The 23,066-nt window shown below is 45.0% G+C and overlaps 1 protein-coding gene across 7 annotated transcripts in view; it reads left to right on the top strand.

The window, feature by feature from the left end:
• rhbdf1a (rhomboid 5 homolog 1a (Drosophila)) overlaps positions 1-23,066 on the top strand; it is a 497,373-nt gene that overhangs the window by 392,577 nt on the left and 81,730 nt on the right. For all 7 annotated transcript variants that reach the window (XM_038819453.1, XM_038819449.1, XM_038819450.1 and 4 more), the window contains one exon: positions 13,907-14,113. In XM_038819453.1, coding sequence (XP_038675381.1) covers positions 13,907-14,113 — 207 coding nt within the window. The remainder of the gene's footprint in view (positions 1-13,906; positions 14,114-23,066) is intronic.

Genomic DNA, 23,066 nt, shown 5'->3' with positions numbered 1-23,066 from the left:
CATTCCAATTGTCCCTTAAATGAATGGCCAAGTCACACCCTGTGACTCCCCTCATTTTTTTTTTTCAAAAGCGAATTTAGGACCAGACATACACCTAACAACTTTGCCGCTGCGAGCCATCTCCCAGGTTTTGCGATTTATCATCCGGATGTTCCTGGATGTAAATAGCATATGGGATGGTGGCCGAAGGGCTACCTTAAACAGAAAGGAAGCCAAAGTTTGGAAATGAGATATCCGAATGAGTTGTGTGTGGGCTGCTACGGGTAAAATTTGAATGGGATCCCCGGGTAGAGCGTGCTGTGCTGTACCCGAGCTTAGTTGACCAAAGGGGGGTCCTCAGACAGGGCGGGTCCTCAATGCCGTTTTTCCACTGCCTGAACAACCTGAAATGAATGGGCAAGAATGTAGTCGTAGTGGAATTGCAGACTCTATTCCCAGAATAGAGGGGCACCTTAAAAAAAAGGAGGAGCCAAGATGCTCCAACATCTGTAAACAGAAGACAAGTCATGAACATTGTCGGTTCTGCAGAGGACATTTCAATTGAGTGAAGTTCTCCGAAATTTCGGCGGACAAACTAACGTGCATGTGAGGTGGTCACAAGCTTTTCATCTGAAAAGTAAGTGGCCAATCTCCAATCAAACATTTAACATACAAACAAACAAACATCCGTGCAGGTTCCATCAGAAACGACAGCGCTTCTCTCAAGCGGTTCCTCTTTTTACACCATCTGGACAGCTCACTTCTCCTCATTCTCTGCGAACAGGGTCGCAAAGGGGTTGCCGTGTCGGGAGTCAGACATCAAGTCATCCTCTTCTCCCGGATCCCATACCCTTGTATGGATCAGGCATGCAATCTTTGCATTGTGTGACCGGGGGTCACTCTCGTCATTGCGGACAAGTCGCCAAGAATTGTCCCTGTGCCAAATCGTGGGGTCTAAAATTGAAAGAGCATTGTCGGGGTCGTCAGTGTTGGGAGGTGGGTTTGGGTGTGGGTCTGGATATTTAATGTAAGTGATCTCCATGGGGTCACTGGAGTCGGGGTCGTAGTCGCTGAAGTGGGGGCTGTAGGGTGGAGTGCTGTGGCTGTCCTCAGTTTCACAGTCACTGTCACTGTCTCTGCTGTGGCAGCTTGTGGGCGTTCCGGGGCGTGGTCTGGAGTCAGGGGCGGAGTCGGGATCGAGTCCGATGAGGAACTGGTCTGTGAGGGGGAGGGTGGAAATGTGTCTCTTGTGGGCGGGGCGAGGTGTTCTGCGGCATCGAGCAGGACATGGTGTGAGTGGTTTGACTGTGTTCCATAAGCCTTCAGTTGGTTAATATGAAACCACGCAGTCTTACCGTTGGGGTACTTTATCCTGTAAACTGAGGGGCTGATTTTGTCCGAAATTGAGTACAGGCCGGAAAATGTAGGAGCCAAAAACGTGCTGGGGTTAGAAACAGATAGCTTAACCTGTTGCCCAACCTGAAATTCTGTGGGGTGTACATTCTTGTTTAAAACAGTGCTCTGTTTTCGTCGTTTTCCCAATGTTACTGCGGCTGCTAACTGTGCAGACCTCACAGTTTCAACTAATTCTTTGACTGTTTTCTCGTGTGTGAGGGCCGTCACTTCTGGGCTGGTCATGTCCAGTCCTAAAAGGAATTCTGATCCTTTCATAGGGCGTCCGGTCATGAGTGTGTATGGGGTGAAACCTGTAGATGATGAAACTGTATTTCGGATGAACATTAGTGCGAATGGGAGCACTGAATCCCAAGTCGAATTGTTCTCCTGTACCATTTTCCTAAGGGTCGATTTTAGGGTCCGATTCATGCGTTCTACTATCCCGCTTGACTGGGGGTGATACGCAATGTGGAAATTCTGTTTTATGCCGAATATGGTCAGGACGTTCTTCATGACCCGTCCTGTAAAGTGAGATCCCTGATCTGACTCTATACTTCTGGGGAGACCCCATCTCGTAAAGATGTGGTGGGTCAGGATCTTTGCAGCTGTCTTTGCTGTGTTGGTGCGTGAAGGGAATGCCTCTTCCCATTTGGTAAAGGTATCTATGACCACCAGAACATATTTATAGCCATTCCTGCAAGGGGGCAATGGTCCTATAAAATTGATCTGGAGGTTTGTCCAGGGGCCATTAACAGGGCGAGTGTGGCTGAGTTGTGCCTTCTTTGAATACCTCTCAGGGTTATTCTGCACACAAATTAAACAATTCTCAATATAGTGGGTTACATCTTGTCGTAAGTTGGGCCACCAACAGAGTTGTCTAAGGTGTCTTGTGGTCGGGTCGATCCCTTGGTGTCCATGGCTGTCATGGAATAAGGCAATCATTTGATTCCTGTCTTGTTCAGGAACCACATACAATTTATCTTTAATGATCACACCCTCATGTGTGGTCAAAGCGTGTTTGAATCTATCGTACTGGGCCACAAAGTTTCCTTTAAAAATTTCCCAGAGATTTTCGTCCTGCTTCTGTGCCTGTTCTAAATCTTCGATTTCTGTCTGTGAGACCTGAACTGCACTCACAGGGGCGCTAGCTGGTGCGCTAGCTGGGGGTGTCCAAAGGTGACCTCGCCTGGAACCTGCTTTTGCCAGTGCGTCGGCTTTTACATTTCCAGGGGGATGACCTATGGTGACTTCTGACTTTAACTATGCCATACGTCCTATCCTTTGCCTTCTCTAGGATATGGCGGAGTAATGGGTCTGATGGAAGGGGCTTCCCGTCTGCGGAGACAAAACCTCGTGTCCTCCACAGGGGTAGAAAATCGGTCAGGCTGTTACAGACATATAAGCTGTCCGAATATATGTCTGCTGGGCTGGGGAACAAATCTGGGTGGTCCACTATATAAGCAATGGCCGCGAGCTCTGCTGCCTGCACGCCTAAGTGACCTGGTAATTTTAATGTGATCTCTTCGAGTGCGCGACCCTGCGCATCCTCAACATAGATCCCGCATCCAGTGATGCGTTCTCCATCTAAAACTGTGGATGAACCGTCCACATATATTTTCAATGGGGCACACGTGTCGGTGTGCTGGGGGGCTCTGGCTTGAATTCCCTATCTTCCTGGGGGGCGTCTTTGCAATGAAGGGTCCTGTATTGTGTAGGGGTGCTACAATCTCGCATTCATGTGGTTGTCCTGGATATTGGAGGTTGTCCGCTAAAAATGTGTGTGTTTTGGTCCGTTTAACTATTATGTCCCGTCCTTGTAACAGTAGTGTCCACCTAGCTGCTCTTACCTGGCTCACTGAACCGTCCTTCAGTTGACCGTCTAAAAGTAACTGTGTGGGGGTGTGCTCGGTCAAAATAGTGATGGGATTAAGTCCGGTAATGTACGAGAAGTACTGAACTGCCCAAAAAACTGCTAGTAGGTGCCTCTCGCAGGCTGAAAATCCTTGTTCTACGGGGTCTAAAAGTCATGAGGCATAAGCCACGGGTCGTAGCTGCTCGTGCCGTTCCTGAAGGAGTGCGGCCGAGAGGGTCAGATCTGTGCTAGCTACCTCTATTGCATAGGGGGAGAGTTGGTCTGGAACTTGTAGCGCGGGTGCTGCGCTAAGGGCCTTTTTGAACTCTTTCACAGGCTCTGTATGCTGCGGAAGCCATTCCCAAGGGGCTCCTTTCTTAAGGAGGTCTGAGAGTGGGGCTGCCTTTGTCGCAAAACCATCGATATGGTTCCGACAGTACCCAACCAGTCCTAAAAACGACCGGAGGGCTGAAACATTCTGGGGAAGGGGCAATTTGACAATCGATTCAATTCTTTTGAACTCGATCTCGCGTTTGCCGTGCGTGATGACTGTACCCAAATACATCACTTGATTCTCTAATATCTGGGCCTTTCTGGGGTTAACTTTACATCCAATCTCTTGTAAAATTTCCAGGAGCTCAGCCAGAAGCGTGATGTGCTCTGCCTTGGTGTCTGTCTGCAGTAATAGGTCGTCCACATACTGTACCAGACATTCGGGTCGGGAAAATTTGGCTAATCCATTTGCCAGCTGTCGGTGGAAAATGGAGGGTGAATTGTGGAATCCTTGTGGGAGGCATGTCCACGTATACTGCTGTCCTTTAAATGTGAAGTCAAATTTGTACTGGCACGCTTTTGCCAATGGGATTGACCAGAAGCCATTGCTAATGTCCAATACCGTGAAATATTTGGAGTGGAGTCCCTGCTTGAGCATGGTCTCGGGACTTGTTGCTACCGTGGGGGCTACTGCTGGGGTTACTTTGTTGAGTTCCCGATAATCAATGGTCAGACGCCATGATCCGTCGGGCTTCCTCACTGGCCAAATAGGTGCATTATTAGTTGAGGCTACTGTCCTACGTACACCCTGCTCTAATAAGCTCTCTATAACCTTTCCAATTTCTCCCTCTGCTTCTAGGGGAAATCTGTACTGTCTCTGTGGTCTCTGGTCGGGTCCAGTAACTTGAACTTGTCCAGTCATTCTTCCGCAGTCGTGCCGGTGACTGGCAAATGCTGTCCTGTGTCGGTTCAAAACTGTCCTAACCTGTTTGTCCGTGCTAAGCGTGGTCGGGTCGAAACAATAGTCGCCTACTGCGCTAATCCTATTTGCATACTCTCCTACTGTGAGAGTTGCGGGTGCTCTGTCCGATTTTGCCATTCTCCAGACATACTGGTTTACTGGATCGAACGACAGGCTGTGGGCATTCATGAAATCAATACCCAGTATGTGTTCTGCTGTGCGGGGCAGACTAACTAAAACAACGGGGTGTCTGGTGGAGATGTTCCCTAGCTGAATTGATACAGGGGCTGTAATGTGTCCCTGCTGCGAGTGACCTGTAAATCCGCTGAGTGTAATTGTGGATGTGGTCGGCCACGTGTCTGCCTGTGCTGTAATGGTGGAATTAATTGTTGTGCGGGACCCTCCTGTGTCCCAAAGTAATTCTATGGGCTTCCCTCTAATCTTTGCTGTGACCACCGGCCTTCCAGATCGGTCCCAGACGGTGTCACAGACCCTAGTGGGGGAGCCCAAACACTGTCATCCATTCCGTCCACATTGGTCTGTCCTGACTGCGTCTCTATACTATGGATTGGCGTAGCTTTGTTCCTGTTCAGAGTGCCTGTCTGCTGGCCTCTCTGAGATCTCTGTGGGCCATTGCATTCCCTTGCAAAATGCCCTAACTGTCCGCAGTTGTAACATTCCTGCGACTTCTGTGGGGGGCTCCTTCATTTACCCATGCGGGGTTTTGGTGCGCTCTTACTGCCTGTATATCTGCTGCAGCCTGAGCTTCTTCTGGGGCCTTCACTTTAACCTTGCCTTGGACAGATTGCTCCCAAGCGCGGGACAATCTTTTCAAAACCCATTTTTCATTATGGGCCTCTTCTGAGGGGTCATAACTACTGCAGACATTCTGTCCTGCATCTGTGGCGTGGGAGATTATGGTGCGGGTCCATTTAACCATATTATGGCGGGTTAAATGCGCTCGATCCAAATCGTCAAAAACGGCAGTGAAATGAATCCACTGCCTTCCTGTGAATGCTGTGGGATGCTCTGTCCTTTTCTGCCTACACTTATTTAGGCCTTCGACTGGGTCTCCTCTATTGTACCCTATCTCGTCTAAAATAGATGTATGCATCTCCTTTAGTGTGCCTCCTCCAACGTTCTGTGGGTCAGGGAGGGCTGCAACTACTGATGAGTCTAAACTCAACACTGTGAGCTTCACTTGCTCTCGCTCATCCAGGCCGTACATGGTAGCCTGTTGCTTCACTTTCGCGAAAAATTGGTGGGGGTCTGCAGTGGGGAGGAACAGGGTGATTTTCTCACACGCGTCCCTGAGTTGTGTTACAGTTAAGGGGGTGGTGTAGGTGATGTCGGGTGCGCCTTCTGTGGTTGCCTTTCTTTGGGTGGTGACTGGGTTCATAGGTGGGGGTGCTATCTGATCTGTGGGGGGTTGGGGCGCTTTCCTTTTCTGTTGCGCTGCTGGCGCACATGTTCCCTGAACATAGCGCTGCGCTGTCTCGCTCAATTCCTGCCAATCTGTGGCATTTTCCTCATCTAACTGTGTTCCAAAAGTGCTTTGGAACCCATTCTGTACGGAAAGCAGAGATTGCAGCTCCGTAATCTGCTTCCTACATTTCGCATGATCCACTGTGCTTTGCCTTTGCTCAGTGGTGGCAGCATGGAGTGCTCTTAAAGCTGCCTTTAGGTCAGAGCATTGCCTTTGCAGTGCCTCTACCTGCTTTTCTGACTCTTCTCTTATCAGGACTGCACGCTGCACATCTTGATAGGCTTTTTCATATTGGGTTTGGGAACTGCTCAGATGGGCTAGACAGGACTGATGTGCCCTCTTGGCATCATCCACCTCTCTATCCTTCTCTGCCAGCTTCCTTCTTAACTCTAGGTTTTCCTTTTCGATGTCCCTGACATCCACTTTGCTCATCCTATTCCTTTCCTCTAATTCTGCTCGGAGCGTCCAAACGACCTCCTCTGTGCCTCGCAATTGTGCCAAGCAGGACACAATTGCCATCGGCTTGCGTGCTTTACTTAAATTCTTCCTGTGAATTTGAGAAAGGTTCTCCCACCAAGTATGTCCTCTACTCCCGGGACCTGTCTCCTCATTCACACAAAACTCACTCCAAAGGGGCCATCCTTTCCCTTTGAGATATTTTCTGAGTTCCAGCTCCCATACATGACACTGGCCTACTCTGCTGCTGCTGGTCGCTGCGACCACGAACTGCTCTGGGTTCATGAGGCGTTCCATTGCCTGCATGGCCATTTCCTCTTTCCCTCTTTAATATGGAACAGGGAATGATCAGGTAATGCTTTTAAATATGGGTACGGCTTTCGCTATGTTCCGATTATAAAACTCCCGACAGTTTGACGCAACAAAAATCTCTCGGTTTAACCTTACAACCCTGTTAGTTACGCATGCAAAAACACACTTCCGAATTTTGACTATTGATTTGAACTCCTTGAACACTTGTGGTTTTTCCTTTTCCCAATTGGATTTCCAATTCAAATTTCTGGGTTCTCTCGGAGTGGGGGGACCACTTCTAATCGAGTCCCGGCAGAGTCTGCCACTAAATGTTGCTGCTTCTGTGTGAGTGTGCTGAACACTCAATTTGGCTCCGTTTCTTGTCTAAGCTCTGGAGTCGCCAGGTGTCGTTAAGACACCGCCACAAGCTTCAAGGTGAAGTTCAAAGCAATAAAACCGTACACCAATTAGTAAGTCCAAACAACTAGAGTTTATTATAATACAATTATAATAACTACCCATGCACACGCTAAAAGGATTAAACTTATTCCTACCGCTAAACAACTAATACTTATCTCGAAGGAACTGCTGGGTCAGGGAACAAGGCCTCTTGCTCTGCTCTGGTCTGCAGACTTCAGATTGGTATCAATTAAAAAGGTGGTCAGGAGTGCCTATCTCTGGTAGCGGTCGTTGGGAGGCACTTACTTGTTGGTGGCTGCTGTCCGAAGGCTGGAGTAGGAGCCAGGAGACAGGACCATGTGTGGGACCTTTCTTTTATAGGTTCCAGGGGATCCGCGCCCCTTTGGGCGGACTCCTTTACCTGCTTGGAATCGATTGGGTCTCTTCCCAATCGATATGTTTGAACCCCCCAATCATGCAGCAGTTCCTCGGTCGCTGGGGTGGTTCTGGGGACTTATTGTTTTTGGCTCCTCTGGCGCCAAAGGGTCTGGCCTTCCATAGAATGTATCAATCTGTGTTTAACTTGTTTCCATTGTATCTGGGATCGCCTGGTATCGCCTCATTAGTATGTTAACTGGTTTCTTTTCACAGTGCTGTCTGGTTTCTGCAACAGTCAAAACTGGTTTCTGCAGTCGTCCCAATATACAATCGCTTTGCAAGCTGCTTGTTTTACAACATGTCCATTTTCCCTGCATTCCTTGCAATCTTCCATTTTGTGTTGGGCAGTGGCCACCCCAGGTGGCTACAAGGTGATTGGCAAAATAATTGGATATAACATGAAGAAAATGTTTGTCTTGCGCAATGAGTGATGATGATCTGGAATTCACCACCTGATAGGATGGGAGAAGCACATTTCAGTAGTATCATTCAAAAGGAAATTGGATCAATACTGATTACCCTTAGACCGAGCTGGTGTAGGCTTGATGCGCTGAATGCCCTCACCTGTATTTTCTCGCATAATTGTATGAAAACCTCTTTGAGCCCATTTTATTTTTCAAAAATATCCATCTCCCAAAGCTATGCCAGTGGTAACATATTACATTAAATGATAACCACAAATCTGCTGGGATCTCTGCCCAGTGTGTCAACATATAACAATATTACACATCACTCAATATATTTTGAATAATGCCTCAAGTGCTGTGATTTTGGGTAAAAGCCCAAAATGGAGGTCCTGAAAGATTGTCACATTTCTTAAAACCCTCGAATTGTGACTTTGCAACATGTGCACATGGGGCAATGGTCTCACCAGGGTTTTACACTTTTTCAATAAACCACAATTGTTCTTTTTCATGGGGAGTGTAACGGAAGTCTGATTGGCAGAATTGGACAATCTCTGCATTGCCGGACCAAATTTAAATTCCGTTCCGGTGAAATTAAACCATCAGATAATCGGTGTAAGCCTCACCTAGACCCCCAGGCACTGAAATACATTATTCCGTCTTTGTCGCACATTGTGAACATCATGTTTTCTAGTTGGTTTTGTCCCAGTATACCTGTGTTCCCCCTTTGCCCTAGTATTTCACAAAATTGTCCAACTACACAGCAGTTCCAGAACTCAGTTGAGAGTTTTGTGATGAAAATGTGACCGAGTGCTACAATGCTGTGTAGTTGTTAAAAAGAATGGAATCTCGGAACTTCCCGACCTCAATCAATGAGGGAGCTCATTGATTAAGAACAGAATACCAGGAGATTGGATGGTGAGCCCATCTCTAATGTGCCGACAATACCTTCTGGCTGATGAGATCAATCCACCTCGCTGCCTGGAATGGTATTGGGCCAAGATCTATGGGGGTGAAATTCCACTTCAGGGGCACAAGGTGGTGGATTGGTCACCAGGCATATAACCTGCCGAATATTCAACCTGTCCTGTGCCCCGACAAGAATCGGGATTTAGCTACTATATAACTATTGCACGCCTTCTGAATTGATACATAAAATAAAATTATACTTGCACATACTAGCCCTGGGATATTATTGCACAAGAACTTGTACATTTTTATGTACCTGTTCATTTTAAATGGATTAATCGCTTGCTCAAAATATAATTACAGGTAAGGAAGGTAACTCCACCTATTTTAATTCATCCATTGATATAACTCTGAAAGAACCATCCCACTAACCCGCTCCCATATTAGTAGCTAATTGTTAATTGGCTGCAAATGATTCACTTTCACGACTTTCTGGAAGTTTGTTCCACATGTTGAATGTTTCTCTTAAAATGCGTAACGGGAATTTGAATAACACATTATTCAGAATTTATATGATAACATTGCTCACAGAATATTTTTCACTTGATGTAAGTTTCCATATAAGGAGGTACTCTCGCTTGATAATTCTCTCAAACTTGCAGCTATATTGACCATGTAAATCCCGCAGTGCAGCAGGGTATGGATTGTAACAAAATCCTATCCCAGCATTGTCAGTTTCTGTTGAGATTTTAAAGTGGGCGATCCCGTCCTGCTTAAATCAAACCTCACTGAAAAACAGAAACGCTCATTGTTAACTAAACAATTTTCCTTTTACACAGTTGGCTCTTGGGACTGGGTGAGGCCCTCTCTTAGTCACTGGAAACTGGCAACTAAAGTATGTCCTAAATATATTCTCGTCTGTCTCACAGATCCTTTCTTTCATTTCTCAATACTATCTTCTTTCTCTGTTGTTGTCAACTTAAAGCAAGTCTCATCTGGTGGTAACTCCTCTTGTTGATCTCTGCTTTGAACCCATTACTAATGCAGTCGATTTTTATTTTTTGCAAATTGCCGTCCTCTGCATTGGAAAATTCTTAACATTTTCCGTATTATTCAGCTTTTATTGGGCTTATTTTTGTATCACCAGCTGTTCTCCTTTAGTAGTTTTAACGGCTTTGCTCTAATCAGATTTCCTGTGTGTCAGAATGGATGCTATGTTCCACCAGTTGTGGACTTGTGAATCTATTACCATTTCAAAACAAATATCAGCTGTTGGTGAGCAGAAAGCTTAAAAGCCTTGATTGGTGCAATGATATTGAAGGTGTCCTGTGCTTAAATTAATTCTGTGAAGTGTATTGAAAAGAGGAAAGATTGGACAGTAGAACATCTTGGAATGTGCTTATTTACGGTCCATGTTTAAAACTGCAGCCTGGGATCATTTCGTCAATGTGTTGAGACGATGAATTAGACAGACTTGTGGCACTGTATGCATAACTGGGCAGGTTTTCCTGTTATTGTGTTTGCCATAGAGGGTTAGCTGGGCGCAGTGTATAGAGGGAAATCGGGAGGGCAGGATTGTACGGCCATTATAGAAACTGCCCCATGCTCCTTTTCTTAATCTTTGTGGACAGACTCTTTTATTTTTGGTCTTTTCCTCCATGCTCCACACCTCGGTGATCCTTTATGCCAAGTGCAATTGCAGGGGAAAATAGCCTGCTTTCAAACTTGTATCACACCTTCATTAGACCATGTTTAGGCCTCAAAATTCAGTTATGGTACTTTCAGTGTCACAGATGGCTTTTTTAAAGTGCAAAATTGTGTCTGTGCTACATGCAAACAATTCCAAGATGCTGTTTTTGTGAGAGATTTAACATGTGCATTAAGAGCCCTGCCTGCTGTATGCCAATGGTGGCATCTATCAATGTATAATGCTGTTGGCACATTTTCAAACTCAACACTTCAGTTAATGCCCTCTTAACCTGACACAGCTGAGCAGGCATTCAGCATGAGGATGGCATCTGCCCAACTACCTCCAAGACCCCAGCCGATGCTAGGTAAAGGTATCATCCACTTTTTTCAAGTTAGTTGCTGATTGATTTCTCATGGCTCTTGCTGTTTGTGGAAGTGCTGTGAGTTTTGTGCCACTATTTCAGTTGATGCAGTCTGCAAGGTGTGGCAGTGCACCTGGTAAGGCACAGCTCAGATAGGTCATGGTTCCTATTGTTTCTTGTCCAGGAGATTGAAAAGATGCAACACAGAGGGAGAGAAAGTGCTCACAGAGAGAGTTGGGGGCAGAAAGGCTCTCAACTGGAGGACTTCTTCATCAACGGTCTTCAGTGTACCATTCTGTTTGTAAGGTCCCAGGCAAGCAACCACTCGGAAGCGATGACTGCAAAAAGTTTGGATTTTTTCTCCTTACTATTTAGACCTCCTACTCCCCGATAGATCTCCAGCGCCCGGCCCACACCTGGGCCAGGGTATTTATGTCCCAGCAGTCCTAGCAAAGGGGAGGGGGTAGCCCCCCCTCCCCAAAATCTGAATGGCCAAAAGCCCTCCACCTGCTCCTATCTTCTATGTATTTATGTCTATATCACCAATGGCCCCGTGGTATACATTGCCAGCCAGAAATCGGCATCTCGTAGCGCCAAGACGTGTATCCCTGAGTGAATTTGGTTGTGCGTGCGGCAGCCGATCACAGAACCGCGTCCCCTACATCAAGCTCCACCCGTATCGTGAAATCTTTGATCCGGGCCGTCACTTGGATAGGCAACGTCCATGCTGCCGAAATGCAGTAAAGTTTTGAGAAGACGTGAGGAAACAAAAATGGTGAACGATTAGCGGCAGTTGCGGGTCAAAATGGTTGACAACAAGCATAACGAGCTCCATCTGGTAGTTCTCCCTCCAAACCATACACCATACACCATCCTGGCTTGGAAATATATCGCTGTTCCTGCACTGTCTCCGGATCAAAATCCTGGAACTTCCTCCTGAACAGCACTCAGGGTGTACCTACACCACGTGGACTGCAGCGGTTCAGGAAGGAAGCTCACCACCACCTTCTCAAGGGCAATTAGGGATGGGCAATAAATGCTGGCCTAGCCAGCAACACCCACATCCCATAAGTGTTGGAGGATCTTGGAACTTGCTCTTCACTATGTATCCTGGTACCTGCTGAAGTCAAAATCTGCCCTTAAGGAAGTTCAGGCTTAGTTCAAATGCTAAACCCTTCCAGTTTTATGCTCGCTACTCGAGCGTTTTTAAATAAGGAGATATGGGTTAATCCTGATTCCCACCCCAAATTTAAGGCCTTATCAATTTTTCTCCTTTCACATTCTGGGTACAGTTCCAGTTGCCGTATTACATAAAGGATAATGGGGCATCTGAGAAGTACAAATTCACGAGGAAGATAACAGCTGGGCAGATATACTTATTAGAGTTTGGGACTTTATTCTCAAGGGATAGTCAGGAATAAATGGCAAAATGAATTCAAGAGAAATTAATTTATTTCGGAGAGAAGATAGAGCTCAGTGCCTCGAGAAATAGCTGAAGTGAGTTGCATAGATGCAGTTGAGGAAGATAGATGAGATGGAGAAATGAATCGAAGGATATGTTGGAAAGGTATGATTAAGAAGGGTTAGAAGGAGACTTGCGTGGAGCATAAATGATAGCACGGAGTAATATGGGCAAATGGCCTGTTTCTATCTTTATGTAAATTGGTTTGCATTGCATCAGTGATGAATATTCGCCAATACAGGCCAAGTACAAAGATCACCTGTCACCTACTACTTTTGTGAGACACGTAATCATTACAATATTGTCATTGGAAAAACATTGCGCTCAAACCATCACACTTTAATATTCTCTTATGCTTCTTGTGTGAGACACTGGTCCTTCATTGGCACATAACTGGCATGGCGTCGCTGTCATTGGCTCGCTGGATATGGTGGGAAATGGCTTCATCAATCTTCATCCCATTTTCCACTCATTCAACATGTGTAGTAGGTTCTTGCATCTTCTGCCTCCCATACAGACATCAAAGAAAGATGCAGGGCTCAAAATATGATGGCCTCCACCATACATCAGATCAGTTGTAGCTCACCGTGCTTCCTAATTCTATTGACAGCAATGAGAAGCAGGTAAACTATCCAACAAGGACTTAACCTGGGCAGAACTGAGCCTGCTAGAATTTAAATGGGCAGTTTCAGCTTTGTACATAGGAGTTCCCTCTGCCCGATGGGCAGTTTGGAGTCACAAAGCATAATGGAAAGACGTTTTGATGTGAGCCTGGATTGTCAGTGTAATGCTCTAGTAATTTTAACATGGATTTTTTTTAAATAGGAAAGTTGGCAGAAGTTTCAAATCTACCCCAGGAATTTCTTACCTATAACACGTCTTGGCATCAGCGCCATCAGTTCTTTAGATCTTCACTCCAAAGTTACAATAGCTTCAAAACAACAGCCTAGATTTTCTGGAGCACCTGTTGTGGATCATTGACAGTAACTTTTAGCTTTCTACATTTAACTGCACCAGGGCAGATGGAACATGTTTCTGACAATTTCTTTTTTTATATAAATTCAGAGTATCCAATTCTTTTTTTTTCTCCCCCACTTAAGGGACAATTTAGCGTGGCCAATCCACCTAGCCTACGCATTTTTTGGGGTGAGACCCACGCAGACACTGGGGGAATGTGCAAACTCCACACTAACAGTGACCCGGGGCCAGGATCGAACCCAGGCCCTCGGTGATGTGAGACAGCAGTGCTAACCACTGCCCCACCGTGCCTGTTTCTAACAGTTTCATGCATGTGATGACGGTGAACACAGAGTTTCACCACCATTTTGATGGGAAAGTACAGGCCGTGAGTAGGTTGTTTCTAATTAAATTGGGAACAACATTAGACATCCACAAGCATTTCCAATACCAGGCTAACAGTGCCATTAGTTTTCAGTCTGAGTGTGATTTTGGCTGGTTCACATCTCTGCGTGTGTCCCAATTCACCCCAAATAAGCTGGGTATCTTTCACTGCAGTGATTTAATTCTAATTTGTTTTTAACTCCATGCAGATTGTTGACCCTCTAGCCAGAGGAAGGGCATTTCGAATGCCCGATGACAGTGATGGCTACAGTGTTCCACATACTCCGATCACTCCTGGTGCTGCATCCCTGTGCTCCTTCACGAGTTCCCGTTCCGGATACAATCGGATACCTAAACGAAGAAAGAGGGAGTCTGTGGCTAAGATGAGTTTCAGGGCAGCAGCAGCCCTGGTAAAGGTAGGTGAAGAGCAGGACGATCCACAAATCCTTTGGAGAGTGACAGATAGTCGGTGTTTCAATTGGGTTATTAAACCAAAGTGCCGTACCACTCAAGTCACCATGGTGGTCAATATCTAAAACTGATGCAACTAAAAGTACAAAATCATAAATGAAGTAATGATTCTAGTTTCTAACCAACAGTAATGACACTAATGTAGTGGTAATATTCTGATAATTTTCTTGTAAAAGTTGCTATATTTCCATGCAGTAGTTGCATTAAAGTATTTTGTCAATTCAGAATGTCTCCGCATAAAACTTTAGCCTTGGGTCTTCTGGCTGCGCAGATCAACAGCTTAATGATGCATCTCGGATACATGTGTTGTCAGTTAAATAGACCTGTTAAATATTGGTTCATGACTATCTCAGATTTATTACTGTCTTACGCATTCTTGAGGCTCTGATAGTAATCCTGTGTAGCTCTATCAATCTGTTCATTGCATGTAAATATAATTGCCACAATTAGGACTTAGACAATTAAAATGATCTATTTGCTTGATAATATATAGATATTCATTGAAATGAAAAATGAAAATCGCTTATTGTCACGAGTAGGCTTCAATGAAGTTACTGTGAAAAGCCCCTAGTCGCCACATTTCGGCGCCTGTTCGGGGAGGCTGTTACGGGAATCGAACCATGCTGCTGGCCTGCCTTGGTCTGCTTTCAAAGCCAGTGATTTAGCACTGTGCTAAACAGCCCCTCGCTTGGGCACCTATACCCTTCTATCTGTCCTTTGCTGTTGTAATTAAATGTCCATTCAGCCAATTACTCACCTTCATATATAATTACTGGCTAATATTTTGCCTGGATCGTTGACAGAGAGAAAAGTCTTCTATAACATTCTCCTTGCACCAGAATTGTGCCAACTATGTTATAGATTATAGTTCAACATCTGTAACTACAGGCATGAGGCCAAACAGAAGAGTTGCTAAGTGCCTGTTGAGCTGTTGTATACAAGTGAGTCCAACCTCGCACATGAGAACTGTCTCAGGATCACCCAGTGGAACTTTCCAAAACTTGGTTCAAAATTCCAAAATCACAAAGCAGAAGTTACGAGGGCAAGTTGAACTTGACTGCAGCCCAAGATAAAATCTAGAATGGAGTTTCCAGTTCATCAGACCTGCTAATAAAATTGTCAATAAAACCATCTCTTTGCGAACATTTCAGGGAAAAAAGACGCTTAAAATGTCAATGTTTCAAGAAAACAACAAAATAGTGACACCCTACATTCAAAACTAAATAGAGTTCTGCATTCAATTTTTAATCTTGAAGAGCAAAGATAGGATAGAGAAATCTCTAGCTGGTAAAAGTAGGGAAATACCAAGATATTCTATAAGCATGTCAATGGGAAGAGGAAAACTAGGGAAAAGTTAGGGCCCATTAGGGTGTGGGTGGGGCCAGAGAACATTGGTAGGGTATTACATGAATGTGTCACATCTGTCTTCACCCAAGAGAAGGAGGAGGCAGATGTGGAACTCTGGGAGAGAGACTGTGAGGTTATTGAGCAAGTTGTCACAGGGAGAGACAAGCTATTGAGGTGTTGGCAAGCTTAAACGTGGAGAAATCTCCAGGTCCAGATGAATTGTGTCCCAAGTTGCTGTGGGAGGCGATGGCGGAGTCGCAGGGGCCCTGATCCAAATTTTTAATTCTTCTCTGGCCACGGAGGAGGTGCCAGAGGACTGGAGAACCGCGGATGTGGTCCCATATTTAAGAAAGGCTGTCGGGATAAACCAGGTAACTACATGCCATTGAGTTTCGCGTTAGTAGTGGCGAAACTAATGGAGAAAATTCTGAAGGATAAAATCTATCTCCACTTGAAGAGACAAGGTTTGATCAGGAATAGTCATCATGGCTTTGTCGGAGGGAGGCCTAACAAATTTGATTGCATTTTTTGAGCACGTGACTAAGTATGGATGAGGGCAGTGCTGTTGATGTAGTTTACATGGATTTCAGCAAAGCATTTGACAACGTCCCACATGGGAGACTTATAAAGAAGACAAATGGACATGGGATACAGGGGAACTTGATAAGACAGATTCGATGCTGGCTGAGCTGCAGGAAACAGAGGGCGATGACAGACGGCACCTTTAGTGACTGGAAGCCAGTGTCCAGTGTATACCACAGGGATCTGTGTTGGGTCCCCTATTATTTGTCATTTGTATCAATGACTTAGATGACTATGTGGGAGGTAGGACCAGTAAGTTTGTGGATGATACAAAGTTAGGCCGGGTGGTTAACAGTGAGATTGAGAGTCTTGGATTAAAGGAAGATATAGACGGGATGGTCATTGGGGAGAAAAGTGGCAGATGGAATTTAATCCTGAAAAATGTGAGGTATTACACTTTGGAAGGAGCAATTTGACAAGGAAATATTCGATGAATGGCACCTAACTGGGAAGTCTTGAGTACCTTGGCATGTTTGGAAATAGATCTCTGAAGGCAGAAGGGCAGGTTAATAGGGTGGTGAAAACGGCATATGGTACACTTGCCTTTATCAATTGTGATGTAGGGGCAGTTTCAAGACCTGTGTATTGAGTCAGCTTCCATGTGGGGTTATTCCCTGTGGCTCAACTCAGTCCAGAGAGGAACGAACACGACAACCTGGACAAGGTGGCTTATTTAATCAAGCTTGTTACATGTACACGGAGAACAGACTGGATATCTGCCAAGACCTGTTCTGCCGAACAAAGACCAGAACACAGTACTTCTACAACGTTCAAAAATCAGTAGCCCACCCCAGTTGGATGCGACCCATTACCTGAAGCTACTTTTAAACTTATCCAATAGAATTGCAAGCAGTGTTTAAACTTCACCCAATAGAATCACAAGCACCACATGATTGATCCGCATCCTGACAGCTGTAAACAATCCCAGCAGCCTGTGCTGACTGTTTGTGAGAAACAGAACAACAGAACCAGCACCCTGAATTGTTTCACAAAGACAAGATGTCAGAAGTAATGTCCTTTTGGTCAAGTTAGCTATACTAAATCCCATTTGATTACTTATTACTGCTACGTCCTAAAAATACATGTTTAATGGTTAATAATGATTACTCAGTCCTATAATTCATCTCACTCCTTAATAAAATAACTTATGTAAAACTACGCTAGTGGCATGCTAACTATTCAGTTTTAAGAGGTATCATCGCTGAAGCCCCCCTTCAAATTGTGGCCTAGATTACAAAGCAAGGAAGTCATGTTGGAGTTATATAGAACATTGGTGAGGCCATAGCTGGAGTACTGTGTAGCAGGAACAGGCCCTTCGGCCCTCCAAGCCTGTGCCGACCATGCTGCCCGTCTAAACAAAAGTCTTCTGCACTTCCAGGGTCCGTATCCCTCTATTCCCATCCTATTCATGTATTTGTCAAGATGCCCCTTAAACGTCACTATCATTGCTGCTTCCACCACCACCTCCAGCAGCGAGTTCCAGGCACCCACTACCCTCTGTGTAAAAAAAACTTGCCTCGTACATCTCCTCTAAACCTTGCCCCTCGCACCTTAAACCTATGCCCCCGGGTAATTGAGCCCTCTACCGTGGGAAAAAGCCTCTGACTATCCACTCTGTCTATGCCCCTCATAATTTTGTAGACCTCTATCAGGTGGCCCCTTAATCTCCATCATTCCAGTGAGAACAAACTGAGTTTATTCAATCTCTCCTCATAGCTAATGCCCTCCATACCAGGCAACATCCTGGTAAATCTCTTCTGCATCCTCTCTAAAGCCTCCACATCCTTCTGGTAGTGTGGCGACCAGAATTGAACACTATACTCCAAGTGTGGCCTAACTAAGGTTCTGTACAGATGCAACATGACTCGCCAATTTTTATACTTGATGCCCCAGACAATGAAGGCAAACATGTCATATGCCTTCTTGACTACCTTCTCCACCTGTGTTACCCCTTTCAGTAACTTGTGGACCTGTACACCTAGATCTCTCTGACTGTCAATACCCTTGAGGGTTCTACCATTCACTGTATATTCCCTACCTGCATTAGACCTTCCAAAATGCATTACCTCACATTTGTCCGGATTAAACTCCATCTGCCATCTCTCCGCCCAAGTCTCCAAACGATCTAAATCCTGCTGTATCCTCTGACAGTCCTCATCGCTATCCGCAATTCCACCACCCTTTGTGTCATCTGCAAACTTTCTAATCAGACCAATTACATTTTCCTCCAAATCATTTGCATATACTACAAACAGCGAAGGTCCCAGCACTGATCCCTGCGGAACACCACTAGTCACAGCCCTCCAATCAGAAAAGCACCCTTCCATTGCTACTCTCTGCCTTCTATGACCAAGCCAGTTCTATATCATAGAATCTATGGCACGGAGACAGGCCCTTCGGCCCGAACTGGTCCAAGCCAACCAAAAAGCTCATCTAAGCTAACCCCATTTGCCTGCATTTGGGCCATATCCCTCTAAACCTTTCCTATCCATGTATCTGTCCAAATGCCCTTTAAATGTTGTCAATGTCCCTGCCTCGACCACTTCCTCCAGCAGCTCATTCCACATACGCACCAGCCTCTGTGTTTAAAAAAAAACAAGTTGCTCCTCAGGTTCACTTTAATCCTTTTGCCTCTTAACTTAAACCTAGTTCTTGATACCCCAACCCTGGGAAAAATACTGAATGCATTCACCCTATCCATGCCTCTCATGATCTTATACACCTTGTTCAGATCACCCCTCAATCTCGTACGTTCCAAAGAAAAATGTCTTAGTCTGTCCAATCTCTCCCTATAATTCAGTCCCTTGAGTCTTGGCAACATCCTTGTAAATCTCTTCTCTCTCTTCTTTCCTGTAGCAACGTGACCAAAACTGAACACAATACTGCAGGTGTGGCCTCACCAACAATTGCAGCATAACTTCCAACTTCTATACTCAATGCCCTATCTGATGAAGGTCAGCATGCCAAAAGCCTTCTTCACTGCCCTATTGAACTCTGACTCCATCTTTAAAGAACTGTGCACCTGAACTCCAAGGTCCCTGTATTCCACGATACTTCCTAAGGTCCTACCATTCACCGTGAAAGTCCTACATTGATTTGACTTTCCAAATGTAACACTTATCTGTATTGAACTCCATTTGCCATTTTGTGGCCCACTTCACCAGCTGATCAAGATCCTGCTGCAATTTTAGATAACCTTCCTCATTGTCTACACTATCACCTATTTTAGTGTCATCTGCAAACTTACTGATCATGCCTTGTACATTCTCATCCAAATCGTTGATATAGATAAAAAGCAGCAATGGGCCCAGCGTGACCTCTGAGGCGTACCACTAGTCACAGGTCTCCAGTCCGACAAGCATCCTTCCACCATTACCCTCTGCTTCTGACCATCAAGCCAAGTGTATGTACAATTTGCCAGCTCTCCCTGGATTCCATGTGATCTAACCTGCCAGAGCAGCCTACCATGTGGAACTTTATCAAATACCTTACTGAAGTCCATATAGACTCCCGTCAACCGCCCTGCCCTCATCAACCTTTCTGGTCACTTCATTAAAGAACTCCAACAAATTTGTAAGGCATGATCTCCCATACACAAAGTTGTGCTGACTACTCCTAATCAAACCCTGTCTTTCTAAATGCCTGTATATCTTAGAACATAGAACATAGAACAGTACAGCACAGAACAGGCCCTTCGGCCCTCAATGTTGTGCCGAGCCATGATCACCCTACTCAAACCCACGTATCCACCCTATACCCGTAACCCAACAACCCCCCCTTAACCTTATCCCTCAGTTTCTAGTAACTTACCCACCACAGATGTCAGGCTTACCAGACTATAATTCCTAGGTTTTTCTTTGCAGCCCTTCTTAAATAATAAGGACACAACAGTTGCTACCCTCCAATCTTCTGGTACCTCACCCCTGGCTAATGATGATGCAAATATCTCAGCCAAGCCAAGGTTCCTGCAATTTCTTCTCTAGCCTTGCGCGATGTTCTTGGATATACTTGGTCAGGGCCAGGAGATTTATCCCCCTTCATACATTTTAATACGTCCATCACCACCTGTACTGTAATGCAGACTGTCCCAATATATCGCCACTAACTTTCCCAGGTTCCCAAGTCTTCATGTCTTTTTCCACGGTAAACAAAGAGGAGAAATATTCATTGAGAACCTGAAATGAAAAATGAATTGAAATGAAAATCGCTTATTGCCACAAGTAGGCTTCAAATGAAGTTACTGTGAAAAGCCCCTAGTCGCCACATTCCAGCACCTGTTCGGGGAGGCTGGTACGGGAATTGAACCGTGTTGCTGGGCTGCCTTGGTCTGCTTTAAAAGCCAGCTCTTTAGCCCTGTGCTAAACCAGCCCATAAATGAAATGAATGAAAATCACTTATTGTCACAAATAGGCTTCAAATGAAGTTACTGTGAAAAGCCCCTAGTCGTCACATTCCAGCGCCTGTTCGGGGAAGCTGGTACGGGAATTGAACCGTGCTGCTGGCCTACCTTGGTCTGCTTTCAAAGCTAGCGATTTAGCCCAGTGTGCTAAACCAGCCAACCTCACCCATCTCCTGCAGTTCCATGCATATATGTCCACTTTGGTCCTTGAGGGATCCTATTCTCTCTAGTTATTCTTTTTCCTTTAATATACTTAAAGAATCCCTTTGGATTCACCTTAATCCTCTCGGTCTTGTTGGTGGAGATCTCTCTTTGTGCTCTTTGCTCCTCCGACAAGCCATGTTCCCTCTATTCTCTGCCTCATTATTGATGTTCATCACATTTTGAATCAATTTCCAAATTCCTCTGCCTTACCTCTCCCTCCTGAACCAAAACATACTTTTCCCTTCAATGGTTTTACAGCTGTGCTTCTTAGTTTTTTGCCGTACATTCCATTCTCCCGTTGAGTACACAAGGACAAGTTTGTGACTTGAGGAATGAGGGGTGGCTCGAAGTTGATTGACAGTGAAATACTTGGCATTAATGGGATTTACACAGATTAGAAAGAGAGATGGGTGTTTAGACCCAAATTGGAAAATTTCTTTGTGCAAACCAGGAATCTCACCATTTTTATATTAGATTTTCCTTCACTCTCCACTTTCTAATACTATTTTGACTTGTCTTTTCATCTTTATCAAGTATCAGGAACCAGCGCCACAGTAATAGGTGTTTGATCCTCGCTTGCTTGATCCGTTTACTAATTTTAGTGTGATTAGCTTGCATGTCACTATCTGATTATTCCCGCAATGAAACTAAACATGGTTTTGTACGAGGGAGGTCATGTCTCGCTAATTTAATTAAATTTTTTAAGGAGGTGACAAAAATGGTTGACGAGGGAAGGGCTGTGGATGTTGTCGACATGGACTTTAGTAAAGCATTTGATAAGGTCCCTCATGGCAGGCTGGTGCAAAAGATTAGATCACATGGGGTCAGGAGTGAACTAGCTGGATGGATTCAGAACTGGCTTGGCCAGAGAAAACAGAGGGTAGCAGGGGAAGGGTGTTTTTCTGAATGGAGGTCTGTAACTAGTGGTTTTCCGCAGGGATCAGTACCTGCTTTTTGTAATGTATATAAATGACTTGGAAGAAAACGTAGCAGGTCTGATTAGCCAGTTTGCGGATGATACTAAGATACAGGAGGAGTTGCGGATAGTGATGAAGATTGTCAGAGAATACAGCAGGATATAGATAGGCTGCAAAATTGGGTGAGAAATGGCAGATGGCATTTAAACCGGACAAATGCAAGGTGATGTATTTTGGTAGATCCAATTCAAACTAATAGTGGGAGCTATAAAGCTAAAGGCAAGAGCATAGAGACACAGAGATCTGGGCCTGCAGGTCCACAGATCCTTAAAAGTGGCATCACAGGTCAAAATGTTGGTCAAGAAAGCATATGGCATGCTTGCCTTCATAGGACATGGTATCGAGTATAAAAGCTGCAAAGTATCAGAAGGACATGGAGGCTTTGGAGAGAGTACAGAAAAGGTTTACCAAGATATTGCCTGGTATGGAGGGTATTAACTATAAGGAGAGATTGAACAAACTAGGATTGTTCTCTAGAGAGTCGGAGGCTGAGGGGCGACCTGAAAGAAGTTTATAAAATTATCAGGAGTATAGATAGGATGAACAGTTGGAGGCTTTTTCCCAGGGCGGAAATGACGATTACAAGGGGGCACAAGTTCAAGGTGAGGGGCGAGTAGGTTCAGTGGAGATGTGCAGGGGAAATTTTTACACAGAGGGTGGTGGTGGCCTGGAATGCACTGCCAAGTGAGCTGGTTGAGGGAGATACGTTAGCGACCTTAGACTTATCTCGTTAGGCACATGAACAGACGGGGTATAGAAGCATAGATAGGACACGTGATCGGCGCAGGCTTGGAGGGCCGAAGGACCTGTTCCTGTGCTGTATTGTTCTTTGTTCACTTTACAGAAAAAATAAAATGCTGTAATTCAACTGAAATTGAACAGCTTTGAGGGCACATCATACTCGTTTCAACATGTTGTAAATCTGGCCAATAAAGATCTAATGCGAATCTAGATGTGGCTCACTTGGTGCAGGAGGTTCTGGCATCAAAGTCCCATTGCAGGACTGGGGCACAGACATCAGATCCAACACTCAGTACAGTTTCAGTTAAGATGTTAAACCAAGACTCCATGTCCTCTTTCAGCTGGACATAAACGAGCCCATGGCATTGTTTTTCAGAAGAGCAGGAAGTTATCTCTAGTGTCCTGGCCAATATTTATCGCACAACCTACATCACAAAAACAGGTGATCACATTGCTGTTTGCTGGGAACTTGCTGGGTGCAAATTGTCCTCTTTCCGACACTTTAAAATAAAAAAAATCTTGTTGACTATAAAACGTATTTGGGATATCCTGAGATGTAGATATCCTAAGGTAATGAAAGGTGCTCCATAGAGGCTCATAAGAACAGGAGTAGGCCATTTAGCCCCTCAAACCTGTACCGTCATTTAA

The sequence above is a fragment of the Scyliorhinus canicula genome, chromosome 15 (assembly GCF_902713615.1).
Source record: "Scyliorhinus canicula chromosome 15, sScyCan1.1, whole genome shotgun sequence".
Classification (NCBI taxonomy): Eukaryota; Metazoa; Chordata; class Chondrichthyes; order Carcharhiniformes; family Scyliorhinidae; genus Scyliorhinus; species Scyliorhinus canicula.
This window is presented reverse-complemented; position numbering and strand designations above follow the sequence as displayed.